The sequence below is a fragment of the Montipora foliosa genome, chromosome 10 (assembly GCF_036669935.1).
Source record: "Montipora foliosa isolate CH-2021 chromosome 10, ASM3666993v2, whole genome shotgun sequence".
In the NCBI taxonomy this organism is placed as follows: domain Eukaryota; kingdom Metazoa; phylum Cnidaria; class Anthozoa; order Scleractinia; family Acroporidae; genus Montipora; species Montipora foliosa.
The window spans coordinates 6,930,116-6,955,115 of record NC_090878.1 but is presented as its reverse complement, the minus strand read 5'-3'; the positions used below and the strand labels follow the sequence as shown (position 1 = coordinate 6,955,115).

The 25,000-nt window shown below is 40.3% G+C and overlaps 1 protein-coding gene across 1 annotated transcript in view; it reads right to left on the bottom strand.

Annotated features, from left to right (window-relative positions):
• Window positions 1-25,000, bottom strand: part of LOC137974065 (uncharacterized) — a 34,399-nt gene that overhangs the window by 1,230 nt on the left and 8,169 nt on the right. Inside the window, exons 4-18 of the mRNA XM_068820985.1 lie at window positions 24,062-24,175; window positions 23,603-23,725; window positions 23,322-23,418; window positions 22,101-22,319; window positions 20,516-20,892; window positions 17,697-17,864; window positions 15,033-15,143; window positions 14,404-14,520; window positions 13,542-13,632; window positions 12,447-12,827; window positions 7,169-7,330; window positions 6,274-6,411; window positions 5,892-5,937; window positions 2,884-3,630; window positions 1,368-1,568 (exon numbers count right to left, since the gene is read on the bottom strand). Coding sequence (XP_068677086.1) covers window positions 1,368-1,568; window positions 2,884-3,630; window positions 5,892-5,937; window positions 6,274-6,411; window positions 7,169-7,330; window positions 12,447-12,827; window positions 13,542-13,632; window positions 14,404-14,520; window positions 15,033-15,143; window positions 17,697-17,864; window positions 20,516-20,892; window positions 22,101-22,319; window positions 23,322-23,418; window positions 23,603-23,725; window positions 24,062-24,175 — 3,092 coding nt within the window. The remainder of the gene's footprint in view (window positions 1-1,367; window positions 1,569-2,883; window positions 3,631-5,891; window positions 5,938-6,273; window positions 6,412-7,168; window positions 7,331-12,446; window positions 12,828-13,541; window positions 13,633-14,403; window positions 14,521-15,032; window positions 15,144-17,696; window positions 17,865-20,515; window positions 20,893-22,100; window positions 22,320-23,321; window positions 23,419-23,602; window positions 23,726-24,061; window positions 24,176-25,000) is intronic.

The window sequence follows — 25,000 nt, the reverse complement described above, 5'->3', positions numbered from 1 at the left end:
CACAAAAAATCTTAACCCCAAGAGATTTGAATTGGGTACAACATTGAGTTAGCCGAATTGGTCTATTACAATTTGTCAAATGGTAATCAATAGACCATATCCGTATTCTCAGTATTGGACTGGAACTACCTTGCAATGGTAGTGCGGGGGAATCTTTTCAAATGCAAATGATTTTTAATATATTCCCCCACATTAGCCTCCATTGCAAGCTACAATCTTGGACAGAATAAAATGGAACAGAAATGCCCCCTCTCCCCCAAATCAAGGATGAAGGTGCGTGAAGGCCAAAACGCGCCATTTTCCCATCACTGATTTTGGGGGGAGGGGTGGTCTCAATGTTCCATTTAATTTGTCCAAGATTGTAGTCCCAGTCCAATACTGGGAATACGAATATGGTCTATTCGATTCGCGTAAAAGGAGAACGGTTAACTTTGTAAACAGGCAGCCCAAGCTCGATATACGATTTATAGACTTTGTACGGGAAAATTAACTTTGAGCTTATAAATGCTAAAATAAGCTGTAAATGTAGAAATAAACTTCACTTACCTCTACGTACAGTTGTCCTCGTCTTTTCTGTGCGCATGCAATCGGAGCGCAAACTGTGTCCGTTTTAGACGGGTTTGTGGAATTTTACATTCTGCACCCTCATTGGCCCAGTGTTTCAAATTGTCCAATCAGAGTGCAGAATGTAATCTGTTGGCCATCAAGCTATAACTATAACGGCCGTAGCCACACATCTAGCCGAGCGCATGGGAAGATTATTGAAAGGCGAACATTATTTGGAATTTAGCCGCCAAAAAACGCTGTGTGGTCCCGGAGTGGAGTTGATGTGATTGGCCTTAAGGATATGGTGTTTTTTTATGGCGATTCGGTCCGTTGCTTTGTGATGCGAGAGCAATTTGTGCATGGGACGAGATCGCCGGGAGTCACCAGCCTTTTTTCTCTTAATGGAACTAACGACATCGTAAAAATTCGTAAGCCACAAACCCGTCTAAAACGGACACAGTTTGCGCTCCGATAGCACAGAAAAGACGAGGACAACTGTACGTAGAGGGAAGTGAAGTTTATTTCTACATTTACAGCTTATTTTAGCATTTATAAGCTCAAAGTTAATTTCCCCATACAAAGTCTATAAATCGTATACCGAGCTTGAGCTGCCTGTGTTTCGTCTCGCAGAAAGGTCTTCTACGTTTCTTTCTTGTACTTGTTGATTTTATCATAACTCGCTTACATGCCATTCAACGGTTTGATGAAGAAGTCAATATTCTGAGAAGAGTATCAAATAATCGCAAAGCTTAATCACACAAGACTAGTTTGGACAAGAAAATGACGCAGAAAGCGACAGATCTTTGGGCGTTGAGTCTTACCAGAATCCGTCTTCCCAATATTTATAGGTGGTATTCAAGGGTTCCACAGTGATATTTCTCTGAAACTTGTATTCCAAAGCTCTTTTGATTTCTTTGTCGACGTTATCCTTAGATTTCTTTAACATATTCCCCCAATAATCACTACATCCTCCTTTATTCGCTACCGTCTGAAGAACCGCAACACCGTTAGGACCTGGACCCCTGTAATTATAAAAGTGGAAACAAAATAACTTATTACAGATTAAAACCAAAGGCGTAACTATCAAATGATCCAATGGTATTTTGCTGGAATTATCACGAAAGCCACATTAGCACTTTTCAGCCAGAGATCTAACTTTTGATGACGAGTGCGTTAACCGCAAGACCGACGCAGAGCTCATCTCAACCTCGTCCCCAGGGCCTTCTCCTCTGCGATTTTCAAATTTTGAAAATCGCAGAGGAGAAGGCCCTGGGGACGAGGTTGGAGCTCATCTGACCTTATATAGTTCCATATTCCGCGCAACCTGAACCTCGTTCGCAAGGTCTCTTCGTCAATGAGAGAAACTTTACCTCGGCCAATGGAGCGCGCCTTGTCGTTCATTTAAGACAATCTTGTCTGGAGTGAATGAGGGGCTCTTTGGTTGGTAATCTCAGCCGTTCTGTAGTCCGAATACAGTGCCAAAAATTACCCTATATTCTGCGAATATGACGCACACTTTTCATTTATTTTATTTTGTTTTTCTAATTAACAAAAAAAGTCTTTGATCGATAGTCCCAGCATTTTCTTTCTGGTGAAGACTTGGAGTTGCCGAGATTGCCGTTAAACAAATGGACGAACTGATCCTCGCAATTGTCTCTTGAAGACACCTGTTTCAACGGGATTCGAAACCCGATGCAATGCTCTGCCAACTGAGCATGAAGTCATTCAATTAGGAGCAGATCAATTTGTGGGGTTCATGAGTTCCCGTGAAAGGATTCGATGAAATAATATGTACTTTTTGACTGAGTGGGAGGGCCGGGCGGGAAAATATTTGGCCCGAGGTCATGGTGTACGGACCGAGCGCAGCGAGGTCCGTGCTCCATGACTCCATGCGCTCCATGTGCTAGCATGATCTGCACGGCCATGTATACCTGTGTAGGGTTATGTATGGCCATGTATACGTCTGTAGGGTTATGTATGGCTGTGTATACCTGTGTAGGGTTATGTATGGCCATGTATACGTGTGTAGGGTTATGTATGGCTGTGTATACCTGTGGAGGGGTATGTATGGCCATGTAGACCCGTGTAGGGTTACGTATGGTCATGTAGACCTGTGCAGGCCATGTATAGTGAATCAGTAAATACCCCTATATAGGGCTTAGTGAAACCACTATATCATAGTTACATGACGTATCTACGCAGAGCTCTGTGTCTTGCGCTGACCAAAAGATACGTGGGCTCTGGGAACGAGGAGGAGCGGTCGTCATTTCTAGGATTTTGCAAAGCCGACTGCTTTGCGTTGAGTCACGTGATCTATGAACGAAAAGAAGCATTTACCTGTAAGGCATTGTAATTCCAAGGCAGTTACTGTTAGAAACAAACATTTCCAGTGGCTTTAAAGAATTATTTTTTTCAACAGCTATGTTGTCCTCCCACCATGCGCTTGGGTAAACCGCTGCTCCAATGAACGCGGGAACCGTTACAATGGACTCAAATATTTTGTGATCTGTGATGTTTTTAATGATGTCACCAGTGATCCTTTTGAGAGCTGACGGTCCTACCGTTAGCACTGTTTTGTTGGCTTTCACTTTTCGTGTTGATGTCTGGAGCACGAACTTGCTTCCATCCTTATCGACTGAGGTCACTGTCTCTGAAAGATATATTTTTCCCCGGAGAGTTTGCACTTCCTTCTTCAGCTTTTCAATTCCATCGGACAGTCCCCTAGCGGGTCTAAGATCTTCATTCCTTCCCTCTTCATCCCAAAGTGTTTCTTGGAGATATGCTTTAAAACTTTCAGGGTTGATCTCTTGCATGTAGCTAGCGTTAAAGCCGTACACATATTCCATAAATTTAGCTCCTTTGGGTGACAAAAAGCCAGACAGAAAATCCCCTGCTGTAGAAAAGTTGGAGGAATTTGCCTTGATCACATTTCCTGCAGTTTGTTTAACCGAAAAATTTGAAAACATTGGGGACGCCTTCGGTTTAAGGGCGTCGAAATTGTCTCCAAAGTCACCGCGAAATTCAACTCGAGTAATCTTTCGCTCATACAGGTCATGATATACATTAAGATCCCAAAAAAGAGAGCTGGAAGAAGAAGGAAAAAAATTCAAGGATAGTAATACCTCTAATAATAACATAAGCAGCAACGATAATGATAAAACACGCTTATTTATACTTTTTCAGTTTTAGATTAGTTAGAGGACCCTTTATACTGATAACTTCTGCGCCCTAGTTTTCAAATGCAGTATTTGAATAAAATAAGTATTTAAACATTACAAGAGGCATATTCCAGGGAGACAGCCTTTCTTTGCTAATTTTGTAAATTGTATGATACCACTTACAAAGATATTTAGAAAGGCCAAACTAGGATACAAGTTGGATGACATCAAAGTGAACCAGCAACTCTTCATGGGTGATCTCATGATCTTAAGCTCTTTGCTAAAGAGATTATTAACTCTTTCAGTTCTAAGAGTGAGACATTTGATGCTTCTGATTTCAAATAAACCTCAGTTTTGTCTACTAAATGGAACTACTGTACCATGTAACATTCACTGTCTAAAGCCAGACGATTTTACTTGTCAATAGAGGCAACGTCAGGGATGAATGGGTTACGAACTTATAAGTTGCGGGGCTTGTGTCTGAAGAAAAGAAAGTAATCTGTCTTGGTCTGTAAAGAATTGCAGTCAGGCAATGTTAATAAAGAAAAGCAGGAGAGAAAAGAACATTGAAGGAGGATGATATAGATCACAATGGATGAGACATCCAATGTGATTATATATATCATTGAGGCTAAAAGACCGGACATGTCGAAATTGTTGTGCCAGGAGATCAGAGAATTCGTGAAGAGGAAAATGAAAGAGTTGAAACATGCCAGGGAGCCGTTTCTCGAACGTCACGCTGACTTTTCTGACCCGAAAAGCCATTCGAGGAACTGCCACCCACTTGTTTTAAAAATCTGGTCTTTAGTCTGTTTTCAAGATAACTAAAACCAAAATGATGCGAAAATTGATGAGCTAAAACCTCTCACTTACTCAGATACAGAGGGAATTGTGACACCCAAAAACTCTCGAGTTTTTCGAGAAATTGGCCCCAGGAGGTTAAAAAAGAAAATACAAGGATGTGGAACACATTTACTGAAGTCCAGGTTAACGTGGAAAATAAGAAGTGTACAGATGGTACCTATTGTTGTAGACTGAAGACTGGAGACTGAAGTGGTTAAAAAACCTGGACATTAAAATTAGTACTCCATTTCTCCAAAATACTATGATACAGGAAACAGCGAGAATTCTAAGGAAAGAATTAGATATTTAGAGTGAAGACCCCAAGGGACCTTTGGTTATGAGTTATGCCTCGCTTCCGAAATGAAGATTCAGAACAATTCCATGATCGGGTGTAGTGCGGGATAACGCACCCAAAACCAATCGTGGCTAGTGCGTGCATATTTTCCCGCGCTTTGTGTCGGCTACGTGTGATTACTTCGAGTTTTGATTGGTTTACTGGATTGTCTCCGTCCTTTTTGATTCGCCAAAGTAATTACTTTGGTTTTGGTTTTACGATACTCGATTGAAACTCGCTCTATGACAACCAGAATACGAGTTTTGTAACTTTGGAATATCACGATGTGCCAGAGGATGCGAGTGACAGGGCGTGTGCAACTGGAAGTGACGATGGAGAGGTCAAGTGCAGCTTTAAGTGATGAAGAAATTGCAAGGGATGAATTAGAACAAGAACGTCATTTCGAACACGCTGACTGCAGGGAAAGAGAGAGGGAAAAATGCCCGTGCGCCTAATGAACGTCCGAGGGAAGAACACAACCTGTAACGTAGGCTAGAAGAGATTATCGTGACAGAGGAAGACAGATGACTAGTTAAATTTTGAGATGTTCCCATGCAAACAAAAGAGTTTAACAGAGGCCGTGGAGGGGGAAGGGCTTGGGGGCTATAGCCCCCCTCCCTCCCTCCCTTCCGCTTTTTCTTACAGTGTTGTTTTTGGCTTGATTGAAGATTTAGTAATTTACACTACTCGTACATTATACCAAGACCTAACTCCTCACTTTCAAACGTACTAATAATCAAAGGCAGGGGCACCCCCAGGAATTTTTCTTAGAGGGGGGTGCATCACTAAGGAAATGGGTAGCTGACTGGTGACGTTTTTTCTCCTTCCAGAATACCAAATATATTAGAAAGCCGGAGGTCATTTCTATAAGGCAGATGCTGAGAAATCTTTCGGCCTTTAGAACTTATTAATAATTTCAAGTCTAGGGAGGATAAGTTGCCCCATAAGTCACTCGCGTGGTTTCAGACTAAATTACAGCTTATTACAACTTAAAAATGATTACAATATACCCTTCTACTTCCATGTTATTTCCAAAGAGAACCAACTGTCCAAGACCTAAAATAGAGTTTAATACAGTGTTAAATTCAACCCACTTGCGATGACTGCCGGAAAAGGTTAAATAATTCGTGTTACGGTGGGCCGTTTCAGTACATTTAGAGTTTGGATTAGACTTTTCATGAGAATCGTTTCTGTGGCAACGAGATTAAAGCGCTGCTTACTCATTAACATAAATGTAAAGACAAATTAATTTTACGACCAAATACGTCTTTAGCCTACTTGCTTTCTTTTCTTCTTGACGTTCACGCATCAACGAAAATGGAAAGTATCAAGATATTTTTCCCAGCACCCTGCGCTGAAACTACTAGAAAAATAATTGTGTTAAAAACTGACCTACTGTGATGTTTTGGGCTTCAGGAAAACGATAATCAAAGATCTTCCCTCCGAGATGACTTTCTTTTTCAAAAACGCAAACGTTCGTTTCGAGATTCTTCTTCAAAAGCGTTTGTGCCAAGAGAAGACCAGCAGTTCCTGAAAAAGAAAAGAGAATCGTTTGCTTGAGGTTGATTGCTGATCTTTTTTATGGTGTTAAAATAAATAAAAAAAATAAAAATAAATAATCAGTTTATTTAACCTTTTGGTAGTGTAACACTAAATTACAAGGGAGGTCAATTCTACTCAGAACGCATACATACGCTTAGGAACAGAAGGCAAAAACAATTAAACCCGGCTATAGGGAAGTACAAAGCCACAAACAAGACAGACAACTAGCAAACCGTGGCAGCCATGTTGGCGCCGCTGACCGTAATGAGGTAAGGTGCTATGCGTTTTATTTCTCCTTGATGCCAACACGGCACTTGTCACCATTTAGTCGTTTTCTGAAGACACTTGAATTCTTGGTATTTTACCGATGCGATCAGCGGACGTGTTTTTTTTTTTAACGGACAAAATAGAATGGAGTCCTATTTAAGTGCCCGTCGTTTCTTTGATGAGAGACAGGGAAATTAAGTGAAACGGAGTACGGTGAAGCCAAAACGCAGACTACAGACTGTGCAGACCGTGCAGACCAGGGGTAAAACATGGTGTTACCCTTACTATTATTGAGAGCTAACCGTGAACAGGCTAACCTGAATGTTATTTAGGCCTTATTAGGCTAATCAGATTGATATTCAGGATAACCGAATTTTCATTTTACAGACGGTCTGCACAGTCTGCAGTCTGCATTTTTCAGTGTCCCAGCGGAGGATAAGTTGTAAAATGCAAAAGCAAACAATCGGTACAATCTTACCCCCACCAACAAAAGCCACTCCACACTCGATATCCACAGGAGTTGTACTTGAATTAGGGCTTGAGGTTGCATTGGTTTGACCCGATGTCGTCTGAGGCGAAGTGGTTGGAAGCGATGTGGTTGACGCTGCACCAGGTGTGGTTTGGTCCAGTGTTGTCGTACCTATTTCAGTGGAAACAGACCCACAACATAGTTTTCACTTCGTAGTGCAAATTCAGGACAGGCTCTCTAGAAGGGCTAGTTGTTTACTTGAGATTTATAAAGGAGGAGCACTCCTGGTTTAAGTCAGCGGATATTCGAGAATAAGTGTAGCTTTTGACTGCGCGCTATACATACATATAAATCCAAAGAGTGTTCTGTGCAAAATTATGCAGAACAAAATAGATCAGGTTAGGAACCGTCCTAGTTGTCAAGCTGGAGCTTGACACAGCCCCCTGGCTTGAAGGTAGGTATACCTTACTTAAGGTCGGAAGCTCCTGTACCCTCTAGAGGGTATTCTCCCAGGCAGGCGTAATCGGGGAAGGAGGGCGAGGGAAAAATGAGGGGAAGCTGGGGAGAGAGAAGAGGGAACGGCGTTCCTCTTCCCAGTTCCCCTCATTTTTCCCTCGCTCCCCTTCCCTGATTACGCCTGCCACGCAGGTGAGGCCCGGGCCCTAGCTTTCAAGTAAAAAGTCCGGAACAAACTGTCGTGGTCGCGGATGCAGTTACCGGAAGTGATCACTGGACGCAGTTAATAATTTATTAAACTTTGAATTTATTAAACTTCTATAGCGCTTTAATTTTTAAAATATTCTAAAGCGCTTTACAATCTAAAAATAATAATATAATCTATGATTAAATACAAAGAAATCTAAAATATAATAATGATATAATACCAATATAATACAAATATCCTAATAAAATGCTTTCCTAAAAAGGTGGCTCTTAAATCCTTTTTTAGAAAAGTTCATACTATCACATGTTCTAAGTGATAGGAGCATTCCAAGCAGTAGGACCTGCGTGTGCAAATGCGCGTTCGCCTCAGGTCTTACACCTTACAAGTTGGAGAAAAATTTCCAGAATCAGAGTCTGAAACTATACCTAGTAACAAGTTAAGCATTAATCAGCTCCTTGATATTTGTTGGAACAAATCCATGCAACGCTTTAAAGTTACCCGAGCAGCAGCATTAAGTACTTTCTGTAAACGATCATACTGATATTGAGGAAGACTATACAAGAGGGAATTACAGTAATCGAAATGTGATGTTACAAAAGCATGAATCAAAGTCTTCGTAGAGTCCTCAGACAGATATTTTCTAATTTGCCTAATATTGTACAATCCCCTGAAAGCCTTACTACAAACCTTCCCAATATGGGTATTCATAGATAGGTGGTTATCAAACCAAGCACCTAAGTTCTTAACACTATCTTGCGATTTATTGTCACATTTCCCAACTTGAATACAACTAATACTGATCTTGGATAACTGCTTTCGAGAACCAATGATAAGCAATTACGTCTTCGAATCGTTAAGCATCAGCTTATTGCAAACACGTCAGGCTTTAACCGGCATCCTCAATGCAACTCTCCATGGTCTTAACCGCAAGATCTTCAGCAGCTGAAGCATTGGGACTACGTGTCATCAGCATAGCCATGAACTAATAGGAGGTGTTTCTTGACAACCTCAAACAAACGCGATGCATAGAGAATGAAGAGGACGGGCGTGAGACAACTTCCTTTAGGAACACCACAATCAATATTAAGGATCTTAGAGCATTGCCGGTTGACAATAACACATTGTTTCTTCTCAGACAGGTACGATCTAAACCATTGAAGGGCATACCAAAGTCCGATTTCAAGACTTCTCGCGTTATCTTACGATCGATTGTATCGAAGGCGGCACTTAAATCCAAGAGTACGAAAAGAGTAATTTCCTGTTTGTCCATGTTAGGTAAAATGTCGTTCTACCCTTTCGACAGTGCCGTCTCCGTAGAATGGAGCTGACAATACGACGATTCAAAAACCGGTAAGAGAGCATTATCATTACAGTGCTTGCTAAGTTGGTTAACAACCGCCTTTTCAGTTGCTTTAGACACCAGTGATAAATTGCTGACAGGTCTGAAACTCTGATGTACGAGATCAAGACCAGGTTTCTTAAGCAGAGGTTTGACCAACGTGACCCGAGTTCCAGTTTTTTGGAACAACTCCTTCTTGAAATGACCGATTAATCACAACGGTAATAACTGGAACCAGCTCAGGAGAACACAGCTTTAATAACCACGCTGGAATCAGATCCAGCTGGAAACTAGCATGTAATGAACACTATGTTGAAGGCTTTCCCTTTCATTTAATTGTTAAATTTGATTCCTTCAATTCACTAATTGAATTTCCTTTCACCCTTTACATAATTAGTTTAACACCTTTGAGTTTTACACTTCTTGTGGACTTTGTCTTAGCTTAGTTTTAGTTATCCTGCGTGTGTGTAGTGTGGAGCTTGTTAGCGCTTATATTAATTTAGCAGAAAGTTACTTTTGACTGTTGCACCGCAAGCGGGAACCGATGTGTAAGTAAAACGTTTATGTTAGTCTTAAAGAAAGGTTACATTGTGGTATTTTGACTTAGGAAAATCGCGGTTTCTGTAGGTTCATTTGTTTTGGGTTCACACGTGTCACACCTCAGTGTTAAGGTTCTATTTCGTTTCTTTAATTTGCGAACTGTCTGTAATTATTATTCCTTGTAGTTTAGGTTTCTGTTTTATATAGTTCTTCTGTACGATTGTGTACATTTTAAGCCATTCTTTTTCACGTTTCAATATCATAGTGGCACTCCCAAAAAACATCTGTTTCATCAAAGTTATGACCGGAATGTCCGCTATTGTACATATACGACTCCTATTGTTTATTTCCTTAGTACTTAGTGATTAGTTTATTGATTACATTGTGTTTCAGTTTACGTTTGAATATTGTCGATTAAATCACCGTAAATCAAAGTTGGTTTTCCGTGGTGCCTTTGGCCTTATTCAACCAGTAAAACAACCGCTATTCAGCTCATCGCGACACGTTGTCTGGCCTGTGACTCCGCGCCTTTCAACAGTAGCCGTGAGCGGCGCTACATAGCATTTGACATGCCCATGATGATATCAGACACTTCTTTTTCAGACAGAGCAGTAAGCCTTTCCAACGGTACCTGAGGACTAGGGTAGTCAACTTCCGGTGGATTAGCAAAAATTTCATCAATGTAACTTTTATAACTGAGCTCAATCTTCCGGTAAAAGAACTCTCCAAAATCATCAGCTAATATTTACAACGATCGTCATGGGCTGGAAGTCGATTGTCATCTGGCTTATTAGACAAAGAGCGGACTACATGAAACAATTTTCTTGTGTTACGTCCACATTCATCAATGAGATTAGAATAATACTTCTGCTTCAGACTCCTCAATAAAACAAAGAGTCGCTATTACACGCCTTCCTATAAGCATTCTTGTCAGTCTGAGTTTTCGTTCTTAGCATTCTCCTCTCTAGTCTCTGACGAGTAGCCTTATGTTCTTTAAGTTCCGGGCTAAACCACGGCACCCTTTTTTTTCTTTACGGTTAAAACCTTGGTAATCATCGGTGCATGCTTATCCAAGATTTGAGATAAGGTCTCGTCATAGAATTGTGATATTCTTTCAAGACTTGACCATCGTGAATTACAAAGACCAGATGACGCAATGTCAGATCTAACGATTTGTTTAAGCTTCCTATAAGTAACATAATATTGGGGCCTGGAATAGACAGACGGCATTCAACAAAACAGTGATCAGAGATGAAATACGACGACTCGGGAGAGCATACGTTAATGTCATTGGTACCGGTTGCGGTTAGCGGTTTGTTACCGGTTTCGGTTAGCGGACGGGATCACCAATCGCGTTTAGCGGACACCGCTAGCGCTCGCAGTTAACGACACGGTTAGCAGTCAAGGTTAGCAGACGCGGTTAACGGACACGGTCGGCAGACATGGTTAAAACCTTGGTTTTACTTGGTTTTACTTTACTGACCTGATTGGTCAGTCAATCTCGGTTATGATCAGCTCCGCATATCGGTTGGTCGCATTTGCGCTTGTTGGGTACGAGACTGGTTATAGCCAACTCGGCGCCTTGTTGGTTTTCTACCATCTCATATCCAACGCTCACTCATGGAATAACGAGGACTTCAACGATGTTATCTCCTACAGGTAAAATGAATACATTTATACATTTTTATGTGTTTTCGGCCCGCCTTTTTGCTCTCATTGTCTGGCTTCCTGCTACAAGACATTACTAGAAAACCAGGGCTGTAACTTGAATAGAAAAAATTAAACTGATGGAAAATCTTGTTAGATGGCTTCCACCGTATGACAGATATTCAAACGTCAGATAGCCAAATATTTAGAGTTTTGAAGCAAGCAACCGCCGTGGACAATCTTCCTGTCGGTGTACGTTGGATCAGTGGCTTAATCTGATCGGCGTAATTATAAGTTGAGAAGCTAAATATTTTAAGCAAGCGCCGATACAACGTAGATTTGATTTTAGTGGTGTACTATATTTCGGCTGGCCAAACCAGCCTTCTTCAGGTACAATGAGAGTTTACGTTGAATTGCTCCTATGTACATATAAAGAAGCAATTCAATGTAAACTCTCATTGTACCTGAAGAAGGCTGGTTTGCAGCGTTCCCAAATAAATAACTATTACTGGCATACCTCAAGGGCCGTACTGTTATTTACAGGCGCTGAATTATTGTTTAGCTTCGCGCACGAAGAGTAATAGTGATTTTCCACATTTTCAAAAATATTAAGATGTTATGGAAAGAAAACAAATTACCTCCACCTCTTCTGAAGATGCGCACGTGAATAAATAGCGCTTTGAAATACCTCACTTTCGCTAAACCTTCAGAGATTTGTTCCAACTGGTTTAAGTTCTCTTTCCCTTACCCCACATTCGCTCATTCAAAACCGATCTCGACGGATAAATAAGTAAACCTCGATATTGACTTTTGTCGCCCATTTGAAGCTGCATTATCATGTCCAACACTTCTCCGAGACCCACCATTTTGGCAGCGAATAAATGGAATCAGTCTATTGCTGGAAAATTTTAACGCGAACCTCGGCACGAGCATGAAAGCTACATTGCGATTGCCTTACTCCGAGAATGGAATGCAGTTCGCTTCGAACTAGCCTCGTGGGGACAAGGGGCGTTCACTTGAGCCTTTCCCTGGGAGGCCCTGAAGGAGACTATTCTTTGGCTAACTGTAAGCAGTATCACTTCATGCCAAATCCGTACCTTTCTTACAGCTGTACTTATGGCAGCTTGAACAGCTGACATCATTCCATTTGAATCTGTGAGCCGGAAGTGTGCCAAGGGTGTGCACACAATCCTCATTACGGAAGTTATTGGGTTGATTCGTTGCCCAGTAATGGAAGTCAAATCGAGTTCCATCACTCCAAACGAACGTTCCTTCACTATTTATGTCAGACAAACCAAGCCAACCATTTTCTCCGTTGTGTAAGTTTTGCAAAAAGACATTTTCTTCTTGGCTGTGAACACTGGGGAGGTTGGCTCCCAATGCGGCACACCTGCTCTGGCCATTGTTCCAGGAATCACAGGATGATACTTTTTGGTAGCAATATCCTTTAAAATAGATCCAGTTATCAGGGCAGATGTCTGGAAAAAAAAAAGATACGTCCAGATTTGACAGGTTGGTCTATTAGTTCCTTTTTTTGAGATGAAACACCATTTAATTTTTGCATTTTTAAAAAGAAGTTTCTCCACTTGTTTATCGCTTAACGAGAACGATCGAATCGACAGTAATTGAGTGAAGACCTTTTTCTCACTCGAAAAAAATGTCAAGAACAAAACCAACTCGTGATCACTTGATTTTGTCTGCAAAGGTTATAAAAATTTACTTCTAAAAAGAAACTGAGATGTTGCTGCGTGCTCTGTTTCCCACTCTAGAACAGGCCCAACTTAACCCAGAAAGAAATTTAGCCAAATTCAGCGACTGAAAACTGACAACCAAATCAAGCGAAACATAAGGAAAATTACTTAAAACAATAAAGGACGGTTTAAATAAAACAGCAAGTACAAAAGGAGGCAGGGATGGGCAAAATTGAAAAAGATTAAAATGGATTTTGATTGGGGTTTTTTAAAACTGTTCAGCCTAACAGTTTTTTAAAGTTGATCTCTGTTGTTTATAACTTTAATTATGTATGCTCGACAGACATGTTTTTGTCACGAAGCTTTGGTTTGTGTTGTTTAAAAGTAATTTCAGAGTTAACGCTAAGTTGTATGTATGAGAAGGGACGCATAAATGGTAAAACGAAATAAAATGAACTGCACTACTGTGACACAGCTTGACTCTTCCAAGATCTTATTTACCTGCTAACACCGCGTACGACACTGTTAGTGGGTCAAACCGCTGAACAAATAGCTCTTTGACGCAAATTCTGAATCTTGCGTTGCTGATAAACTTAAGGGAAAAACAAGAACAATGAGCAAAAGTGACTCAAAGTGCAAAAGGTAATGCGTACAACATCACAGCCTCATTTTCAAGACATTTTCATTTGCTTTGGCGTGCCCTGGATGCGAAGATATGATTACAACATCTTAATACATTACGGATTCTTTCACCCTTTCCCCAACCCCCCGCACCGGCCAATTAAAAAAAGGGGGGTATGGAACGAGAATGGCTGACTACAATTCAAATATAACAATTTAAAAAGTATAATCCGATAGTTTAATCTTAAAGTTTGCCCGCGGTTCTTTTTTGTCTTACTCTAACTAATAAAAGACTGAATACAAATATTAAGAGCCAAAATATGGTGGGCAACTATTGATGTTAACATCTTTCCTTGGGAAAAACAACAAACTTGTTGCTAGGTAACGGGGAGAGGACAACTGAAAAATCAGAGTCCAAGGCAGGAGAGTACGACTCTCTTTCTTTTCCAATGAAACGTGCAGTTTGGGAGAGGCACTTACGTTTCGAGCGCGCGGTGATGATGCCAGGTTAATAATGTTTAAAGGATTGCTTGTCATGGCTAAATAATAAACCCCTTTTTCTGGGGTCTCGCACCTGGCCTTAAAATACTTAGAAAATCTTGAATTTCATCCGAAGTGAATAAGGGAAATTCTCCAAGCTATTACGGGTGTGTCCCTTATTTTGAGCAATTGTAAGCAACCCAAAGTGCTTTCTTTCCTACTCTCTCTACCCAGGAAACCCACACACATTTTAAATCTCTACCTCAATCCAGCTGACAATTCCGTTGCAATCTGGCGATGTATTCCCTCCTCCGCTAGAATGCTTGGCTGTAAGTATGACCGTTGGGTAATTATTGTATGTCCGCGTAAAATTCACGTCCTTTAAATCACAAAAAAAACCATCTTTGTCAACAGGCTGGGTCGTGTTTACTTAAATCTCTCTCTACCTCTCATGGCGATTCAATTGCAAAAAGGAGACTTTCTGGCGAACATTAAATTACATCCAAATAGAATGGTCTGGAAGATGGTCATTTTGAAATTTTAATTGTACTGCCGTACAACCGTAATCATGAAGTCCACTCAAGATGCGAAATTTCCGTTCGTGCATATAGTGATTACTATTTTCCTATTTTTTGCTGCAAGAGAACTTACACTGACTTATCAGGAGGTTCTGATAACACTGCACACTGGGAAATGTGATTTTGGTCATCACAGTTCGGATTGTTAGGGGAAAAAGTGGAAAATGGAAATATGATAATTGTTCCATTGACATGACAAGTGAGATTTGGACACTAATAAATGTAATCTGCAAAGAAGTTGGCACATAGAACTGGGATTGGTAATCCCTTGCCCTCTTCAGGGCATTTTATAACCTTTGTTACGTTTTCACACCTGGCAAAAAGCGAAATTGTCACTCTTGGAAGGTAAGATCCCATTTAAAAAGCTGACATTATTATGCTCTGAAAATAACGGTCTGTGTATGGTCTCGAACGCCAACCAATTCTGAGGAGAAGAACAAAGAAACAAAGAAACAAGTAACTCATTCACTCCCATTACCTGTCGGAATGCAAAGAACTCATGGTTTGTATTAAGAGACACTCTCCCTCTTTGGATTTTCTCCTTTATCTTATCACACGTATATCGCAAGACTACTGAATGTTGATTGGCTGAGATGGAGGGATTTTTTTTGTTTATCACATACGGGGCAAACGTACTGAATGCTGATTGGCTGAGACGGAGGGCATTTTTTCTTAATCACGAGGGTACTTTTGGTAATCAAGAGATCCTGATTGGTTAACAGGTACTTATCCAGAGCAAGCGAAGTTACAAGAGAATCTTTTTCCAGATTAAACTACTTTTTTGGCCACATATAAAACACAATTTTTAGCGCTATTTCTGTTGATAGCAACGATTTATTGAATTGAAATTTTAACCGAATGGGAGCGTGTTGATTGTTATTTCTTGCGGCACTGAACGGACTTCCCTTGATAATTTTGCCCTTTATGTGATAAACATGTAATCGCAATGTGCCCTCTTGCAGTTAAGGATTAATTTCACTTGTATTTTAAAAGTTTTCCAAATTGCCCTCGCCGCTTTGTGATTTCAGGTAATGCTGTGAAAACTTTGAAAATACGGGTGAAATTAATCCTTAATTGCTCTCGGGGCCCTGCGATTACCTATAAAAATTAACGGACAGTCTTTGCAAAAATCTGTCTTTAGCCAAGATCATAGGCGTTGCAATAGGGAAGATATCTGTTTACAAACATTGCTTTTGGTATCCAAATTTGCCAACCACAGGAACAAATTAACCTTTGCTTTTTCAGCCAATCAAGCTCTGGTTGGCACATTAATGACAATAGGTGACGTCAACGATATCTTTCCTATAAGGAACAGTATAAAATGGAATGATAATGCGCCAATCCTAACTTAAAAGCCTGCTCTCAAGCGTGCCCTCGTTGGCTTCAAAGGAATTGTTAGCTTTTATCGCTCTTGCATTACCTCTCTCTGAGCCTGAATATGCATGTGAAACCTATAGTTAGGATTCATTCACTTGAAACTTGTCATGCGGATAAGTTTCCCACAGCAAGGCCTACGCCGATGCCATTGTCGGAGCTGATCTCCCTAACTTGTTAAACCGCAGAGTTAATAACATTGTTGATAACAGCAACCACATGCTAGTTTTTTTGGACATTTTTCTAAACACATTCCCTGGATTTTTCGGAAAAGTAGTGAGGGGTCTTAAGAGTGCGTAGACATTTCGAAATCACATTGAAGAACGCTACAATTTTACTGATCTGAGTAAGAGGTAACTATGATATTGCAATAGCATAAAAATGGAGGATTTATAACTTCTATCATTTTTGCTAGAGTTTGTTTGAGAATCATCTATAAAGCAAACGTCCCGTAAAATTTTCGGTGAAAAAGGGACGACTACGTAATGATCCGTAATGTAAAGTTCGTCATCAGACCTGTCATGACTGATAGAATTTCCGGACGCGGCAAAAAAGCCACCTAGAAATTTCTACAGACCCGAAGTGCCCCTAGAACTTCCTTCCTAGAAGAGGTCTATTTTCCTTTGCGTTTGCTGCGTTGACGAGTACGGGAAAAACGACCTCTACCATGAGTCGAAACTCACTGTGTTGAGCATGCGTGTCAGTTACTTAGCGACCAAATCCTCACGTGATACTTCATGTTGTGTGGGCTCACTTAACAACAGAGTGATAACTGCAAAGGAGTGCGCGGAACACAGCGGGCTCAAGTCACAGCCAGCAAACATGGTACGGGCATGCAGTTTAAAGAGTGCCGTACAAGGTTGTACACGTTGGACCAGAGTGAGTTTTGACACATGGCAGAGGACTTTTCAGCCCAGCGAACGCAAAAAGAGAAGGAACTTCTGCTAGCAGGGAAACCTAGAACATCCGAACAAATAAATGTTTTGTATACAGGGCGGCTACAAACTCACTAAACGAGCTTCAGTAAAGCGTTGTGGAAACCATTTTAGGTAATTCTGACAAATTTTAAGACAGTCAATCGTTGATTGCCCTTGAACATATTCTACTAAAAGTCCCTTCAAAGTCAGTCTACCCACCAGCTTGTGTCCTGCAACAGCTGGCTTCATTGAGCGTTACTAGAAAAGGACAGCTAACGGTTTTCATGACTTTGAAAACAGTGAAAAACGCGAACGTTTTCGTGATACTGATAAAACAGGCCATTTCCGAGTTCACGTCTGCCTCTTCTTCAAAGCGAGTCTAAGTGCGAAGTTTTTGTAATGGTAAATAGTTCTACTTTACATATGAATAAAAACTAATTACATAAGATTAACTTCGCACTTAGACTCGCCTTAAAGAGGAGGCAGACATGAACTCGGAAAAGGCTTATTGTAAACATAAAAATCTCTGAAAATGTCGTTATCGTTGTTGTTATTGTTTGTCTTCTATGGAACAAGTACGAAAAGCTAAAACAGGAACATTTTTCGCCATGTGCAACTAAAGAACAACATCGTTAAAACCCGGGACAGCTTATCACTAAATCACAAAATTAATATGCACTGCTCACCACAGAAATATCATCGTGAACTCCTGCAAAGTTCTGCAGTTCTCGGATACAAATCTTAAAAGAACGTGCAGATACGTCTTCTAACCAGACACTGGCTGCATCATGCTTCAGGCTTGATCTATAGTGCTCGGCTGTTACGAAGACAGTTGGTTGTGAAGAGAATTTTCCCTGATATATAATTTAAAAATTAATGGAAACATCTAAACCACACATATGCTTATTAGAAAACGCTGTTTGTGAGAAACATTGTTGAAAATTTTTGTTATCCTGTGGCAGATCCACACCAAGAGCTAAGGGGGAAGGGGGGGGAGGGAGGGTGATGTTGGTCCCAGGTTGCAAAAAGTGCAACACATTTTAACAGGGCTTTAATTTTAAAGAAGAGGATGATAGTATTTGGGTGGTCTCCCCCTGGTCTTGGGTCTTTCAGCGCTAACCTCTCTGAATTTACTCTTATCGTCAACAGATGCTTTTCGTAGTAAGCGAGAATATTCATCCTTATTCCTTACGACTACTCCAGATCCCTTATCTGGCTTAGTGATGATGATGTCATTCCGTTTTTTCAAACTTTTGATGGTTTTTTTTAACATCTTCGGTGGTTTTGAATCTTTCCGTTGAATGTAGTTTAGAGGTATTGACTTAAACGATGCGGGTGTTAGTTCCTTTAGGTCATCAGCAATAACAGGCTCGATTTTCCAGTACAGTTTTTCAAATGAGGCCTTAACTTCAATCGGTTGTACAAATTGGGGTAACGAGAATTTTAAACCACGACAAAGAACCAATTTCTCAAAAAAGGTTAACTTATACGACAAGATGTCCAGTAAATGTTCATCAACGTCAATATCACGGTTCAATAACCGGGCGATCTTGTTTGTCTGTGTCTTCATGACATCACGGTAGAAATTCCTGGCGTTGATGGTCATAATTCGTAGGATACAAGTATAGATGAATGTGCTATGATTCGCACGGACTTCGTTGTGTAATTGATTGATCTCTTGGCGCGGTGATGTACTCTTTTTGATTTGTCGACCATTTGTCGGCTTTAATTTTAACATCCAAAAATAATGGGTGGGGCCCAGACCCTCCGGGCCCATCCCCAGGATCCGCCATTGCTATCAATATACCAAATCGGCTACTGAACTCAGTGTTGTATCCAAAACAAATCCCCCGGGGTTAAGATTCTTTGTATAATGTATTTGAGTGATAATTTAGCATTCATATTTAATCGATATTGAAATACCTGGAACAAAACGGTGTATTTCCAAAGGGGTTTGACTTGGGTAAAACATTGAGTTGGCCGATTTGGTCTATTGGTTGGGTGCGATAGTATACGGAGTTGAAAAAGTTATACTTCATTTCCAAAATCGAAGAGCCCAAACAATTTATCTCATGCACGGAAAGAGGCGCTGCAATTAGGCTTTTATTACACATAACATGAGAATTTTATTCCATAAAGCTCATTTGTACAAATCTATACGCTTTATTTTCACATGTGAAAAAGACCTATACAGCCAATCAGAATGGCGTACAGCTATTTCACATGTGAAAGTATAACCAATCAGCGATAGCGTAAAGGCGTTTCCATGCCAATCACTCGTGCATCTCGTGCAAATCGTGCAAATCGTGCAAATCGTACTTTGTTATTGAATTAAATTAAATTTGCATTTGGTTCTATTGTTAGTGAGTTTTTGTTTCTAATTCGCGTTCAGAAAACTATTTTAATGAAAATTCTCATGTTATGTGTAATAAAGAGTTTACGACATAGAAAGTGCTTTGTACGGGGTTTTATTCACTCGTTGTTTGTGTCAAAAACCCTCACTCGCTCGTTCCTCGCTCGTTCGGGTTTTTGACACAAACAACTCGTGCATAAAACCCCGTACGCCGCACTTTCTATGAAGTAAACTATTTTTATAGAATGTGTTAGCATAATTTTTGGCATAATTTGAGGAAACTAGGATAGTTTTTGCTGATTTTTAACAAGTAGCACTGCTAGCATAATCGGTACATATTAATAAGCCTTAGACCATTTTTGTTCAATGTTTTAGCAGCATTCACGGTTTAGTAACGGAGGTAGGGCCTCCCTCGGAGGCTGGCAGTCTCGCACAGGTTGACGGGAACCGGAAGGTGCTAGATGATGTTGGTCCCAGTTTGCAAAATGGCGATAGCCACGCCACCCGATAACTTGCAGCTTTCTGCAGACCATACCAGAACCAGTGAACATAGCCAGAGACCGTTACCTTACAATTAAAAAATAAATAAATAAATACAACAGAAGATGAGCTTATGACACTGAAAAAGTTTTGCTACACGATCGTGATACAATTTTTGGACTTGTTTCGCTCATTTTGCAAAACGAATAGCTTTAAGAAAAAGTGGAATAATTTGGAAAAGCGAGCATAATTTGGGCAAAATAATAGACACTGCTAGAAGCTTAATATGCTACTTTGATCAGCACAATCTATAAAAGCCTAACTGCAATACCACCATTGTTTTGCATGCTGATGCATTTAAACCGGCTGGTTTCAAAATCTGTAGTTTTACCAGAGGCAAATTTAACCTTTACCCTTACCTTGTTGTCGAAAATGGGAAGAAAATGCTTAGACTTAAAGGGACACTTCGCGTTAGATGTCATATTGAGCGTGCATCTAATTAGGGTCAAATCTGGACAAAAGTGACGAATTTGCGCGTATACGAACAGCCTGTTTGGTGGTTGACGAAGGATTGTCTTTAGACCTTTTAGCATGATCAATCATTGGGTCGCTCCTCGTATAGACGCAAGAAATCCGCGGATGAAAAGACATCAATTTACTTGGTTTACTTACGCTTGGCAACGTGACAGTCTGACAACTAGTTCCAGTCCACCAACGAGAAAATTTTTTCTCGCCCGCAATTCCTCCAGGAGGAGCTCCCTGATAAGCGACCCAATCCACAGTAGCAAAGCTATCTGATGGGTAATCATTTCTTCCTGTTCTAGTCACACATGCGGTGAATTGAGTACTGTTCACACTTTCAACCCAAGGAGTGGTGGCTTCGTGGACATAGGTTGGGTCAGAGTAGTTCACATGATTTACTGTAAGCTGTATGAAGATCTTTTGATGAGGATAAAATACGAACGGTTCAAATTGAATGGTTTCACACTGATCTTCTGCCCAGGAAGGGTGATTCGTGAACTGATGTCTACCTTTCTGCAAAGGAAAACCTATAAAATAGAAAAGGAAATGAAAAGAGTAAGTTGTGTATTCCTCTGGTCCCAGAGGTTTTTTTGAGCCGCGAGAGAGCCGCGAAGAGGCGAAGACGAGTCGCGAAGCCACGAAGAGAGAAAAAGCTCTGGTTAACTTGGCTCCCTTTCATGCAGACGCCAGAGTCAGGATCTGACCCTCAGGCTCTTATTGGTTGATATTTGTACAAACACGCAAATCAATATGATTGGTTCGTTCGATTGGTAATACCGAGGCGAGGCGTAATTGTAACTAAGTCTCTTTCACAACTGAGCATAGATGAGTATAACTTCCTCTTTTGACGATGTTTGCACATGAGCTGTATCATATTAGCAGATTTGAGCAGGCATAGAGAGGCTATACGTACCACGCAGGCAAGGGAGGGGGGGAGGGGGGGCTGGTCTACAAGGAATAGATTACTGTATAATAGATGACAACAACGGTTGGCCTTCAAGACCACCTTGAACGCCGGGTGGTGCATGGAATGCATTGTAAACAGCTTTCTAGTTGTGGTATCCAGCTTCCGCATCTCACGGATCTTCCAACCAATAAGGTTACAGCTGTAAGTCACTAGTGGCACAGCAAGGGTGTTAATTAATGGCCTTAATCTTGTTTTCTACATTAAGTTCACTTCGTAACACCAATCACTCGCATCTGTAATATTCTTTGCGAACCTTGTCCTCATCATCATCATCATCATCATCATCATCATCATCATCATACTTTTCATCATCATTACCGACCTTTTTATCGTTGTTGTTGTTGTTGTTGTTGTTGTTTTTCTTCTTCTTCTTCTTCTTCTTTTTATTATTATTATTATTATTAGAAGTAGTGGTAGCAGCAGCAGCAGCAGTAGCAGTAGCAGTAGCAGTAGCAGTAGCAGTAGCAGTAGCAGTAGTAGTAGTAGTAGTAGTAGTAGTAGTAGTAGTAGTAGTAGTAGTAGTAGTAGTAGTAGTAGTAGTAGTAGTAGTAGTAGTAGCAACTCATCCATGATGAATCGAGGGTTCTCGAGAAAAAGCACGAGTCTTCCTTACATGAACGGAACCCTTGAGTTTTACTAGACTTTATTCTTGAACCCTATAGTCATCTTAAGCTTTTTTGGTGGATTTTTTTTGGGAGATATATGATGAACAGTCGTCCTTGTACGTTCTCTTGCTCCTGTTCATAAACCCTGCAGACGCATACGTACCTGAACAACTTCCAGGGTGATAGTGGGTGTAGTTGCCTTTCGTCTCGCAAATCTCTTTCTGCAGCAAGCACAAGTTTCTGAATGTACGACCATTAGAAGCACACATCTCTTCTTGATAAGACGGGCAGCTGCTTTCGCAAACGCAATCGCACCGTTGGGAAGATAATGCCGCTGGTTTGCTTTCATACTTGCAACTTGCATTTTTGCAAGGATCGTAATCTTAAAAATACCAAAACAACAATGCCAACAAGCATTAACATGCCATATGTAAATAAGTGCATAACCCGAAACCGAAACTGGGACCAGACTGTCGATAATCTGCTTAGTGCTTAGTGAGGCAGGAAGGTGTATGCACATATTGAGAGTGTGCAAGAAAGTAAAGGTTACAGTTTACATTACTTACATTATCTTCTCAGTCCTCTCTTTTTTCACTCACGGTATTTTAGTATGGGGCGTTGCTACAACCTTGGAAACAACTTGTTGGCAAAATGTGACACACCACTCACTATAAAATGGTCATTCCATGATTTGTCTGTGTGATAAACGACTGACTTCTCCATACATTACCCCTTCCCCTAATCCAATGTTGGTTTAGAAACAGCCAAAGGCTTGCACAGTATTTTTCACAACATTATCTACATTGGTATTTGGGGGGGGGGGAGGGAGGAGAGGGGGGAGAGGGGGGGAAGGACCAATAGACTTTGTTTGCGAGTGCCTTTCCAATGATTTTCACGCCGGAATTTTTCTCAAGAGCTTTGTCCAAGATTGTAGTTATCATAAGTACCTCTCTCGAATTGATATATTTCAGAAAAGAGTATTTCGTTTTTGCTTTCTAAAGGAGGTATTACCAGTTGTGCACCTTTTAGAAATCTCAGATAGGAATGTATGGAATGCCTACGTGAGCTCTAACTTTGTAAGACCAGGTCGCACAGGAATAGAAGTCATCTATATATACTCCCACAGATTACAACATAGCATTTGAGACGTTGCTTTATGAATAGATATCGTTATAACTATGTTTAATATCTAATTTTATTATTTTATTTATGTCCCAAATTTAGCTAAGTTCTTCCGTTACCCGGAACGTTTGTTTGTCAACAGACAAAGACAAAGAAGACATTGAGTTGAGTCTTTGCGGTCATACTGTATCAAAGTACTACTGTTCTCATTTAAGAAAAAATCAAGGAAAACTCTTCGAAACGTTACAGTTGCACTTTTTACCTCCAATAATAACATAATGAACTTCCAAATTGTCTCTCTGGCCATCAATCCCAGCATAGTCTTTGATGCACACACGAACATAAGTACGGGTAATCTCCTGTATTAAAAGTAACGTTTGAAGCAAAGTGACTTAACGCAGCAAACTAAACGTTTTCAAAGGTTTATGGTCTATTGATCCTCAAAAACCAAAAAAAAAAAAAAACTAATATTTAAAGAAAAGTAAATTGCTGAAATATGTCAAGGATCAATTTCTGGAATTTTATGATAATAAAGGATCTTACCTCCACCCAGGAGCTTAACGGACCCTTTACGGCACAGAGTGGATTGGAGTTGTTTTTAATATCCTTGACTGCTGTTGTAAGTACGTTTGGTGGTTCATAGAATGGTTCAGAAAAGTTGATAATCTGAAAGATCAAATTTAACGACCTTTGCTTAACCCTTAATTCCCAATAGTGACGATTTTACTCTTTGTAACAGACAGTACAGTAAGTGGACTGCACCACGTTTGGAGCGATGGGTAGCAGCTCTCATAAGGACTCTGGTTTTCTTGCTACCTAAACCTGGGACATGTAGAGATAGACGTGAAAACGTGACAAAAACAATGGAAGCTGCTGCAATAGCCGCCCTTCTTGGAGCTGCTTAGCTATACTAAATAACCCTTCTATATTTAATTAACGCTTTGGTCACTCACAGTTATCCCCATACAATCACCAATAACTATTGCCGCACAAAATACGTACCTTACATAATGCGTAATTGTTCTGAGCTAATGGTATCTCGTAATTAGAAAACAAGATCTTGGACGACTCCTTGACTTTCCAAAGAGTTGGATAATGTTCGTATGCCATCCAGTTCTACAAAAAAAAAAAATAAGTTTTTAAGAAAAAGCACGTGATTGTCTGTGTACGCTATTGCATACCACTGTGGTCCAAGAAGTCACCGTCACAGCAGGCTAATTATTACTTCATGCGATTGTGTGTATTGCATGTTCTTTTCATTAAACGATATTGTCGCAACGGAAAAATATTGTCATTAGTTTTTTGCCATTGTTCCTCTTCTGAATAACATTGCAGACGGCAAATAGTATTTTTAGCATTTTATAATATTAAGTAGTTTTTACCACAAAAGTGATTAATGCATTTCCTTGTTCCCAGTTCCCTTATGTATAGGCTGAAGTGATGGTAGTGGTCCCGGGAACGAGGTTGGGTTTTCAGTTTAGAAACAAATGCGTCTGATCATGATTTACCTAAGAGAATCCTCGCTCTTCCTGTCGTGATCGTTTCGGTAAGTTACATTTTCTTTTTGGATTGCATAGTTATTCAGATTGTGTGATATACATATTTATTATATAAACACCAATGAAATACCAAGTGAGCTTTCGCGCGAAAACATGGTATCTTTACAGGTGAAAAGATCACTGTCGCTACGGTTACATATAAAAATCGCGCCTTTCGTGAAATGATTTAGTATTTTGTTGGTGTTTACATGATAAACAGAATATTACATGGCCGCTTGGAGATACGAAATTTCTCTTCTGGTGTTGAAAAGTATTTCACCCGTTGGATACGCTCGAAGAGAAATTTCCGCGTGGCCATGTAATATCCTCTATGTAAACGCATAATTGTCTTGCGTGACTATAGAAATAGGTCCTATCGGATAATTCATTGCACAGCTTGCTT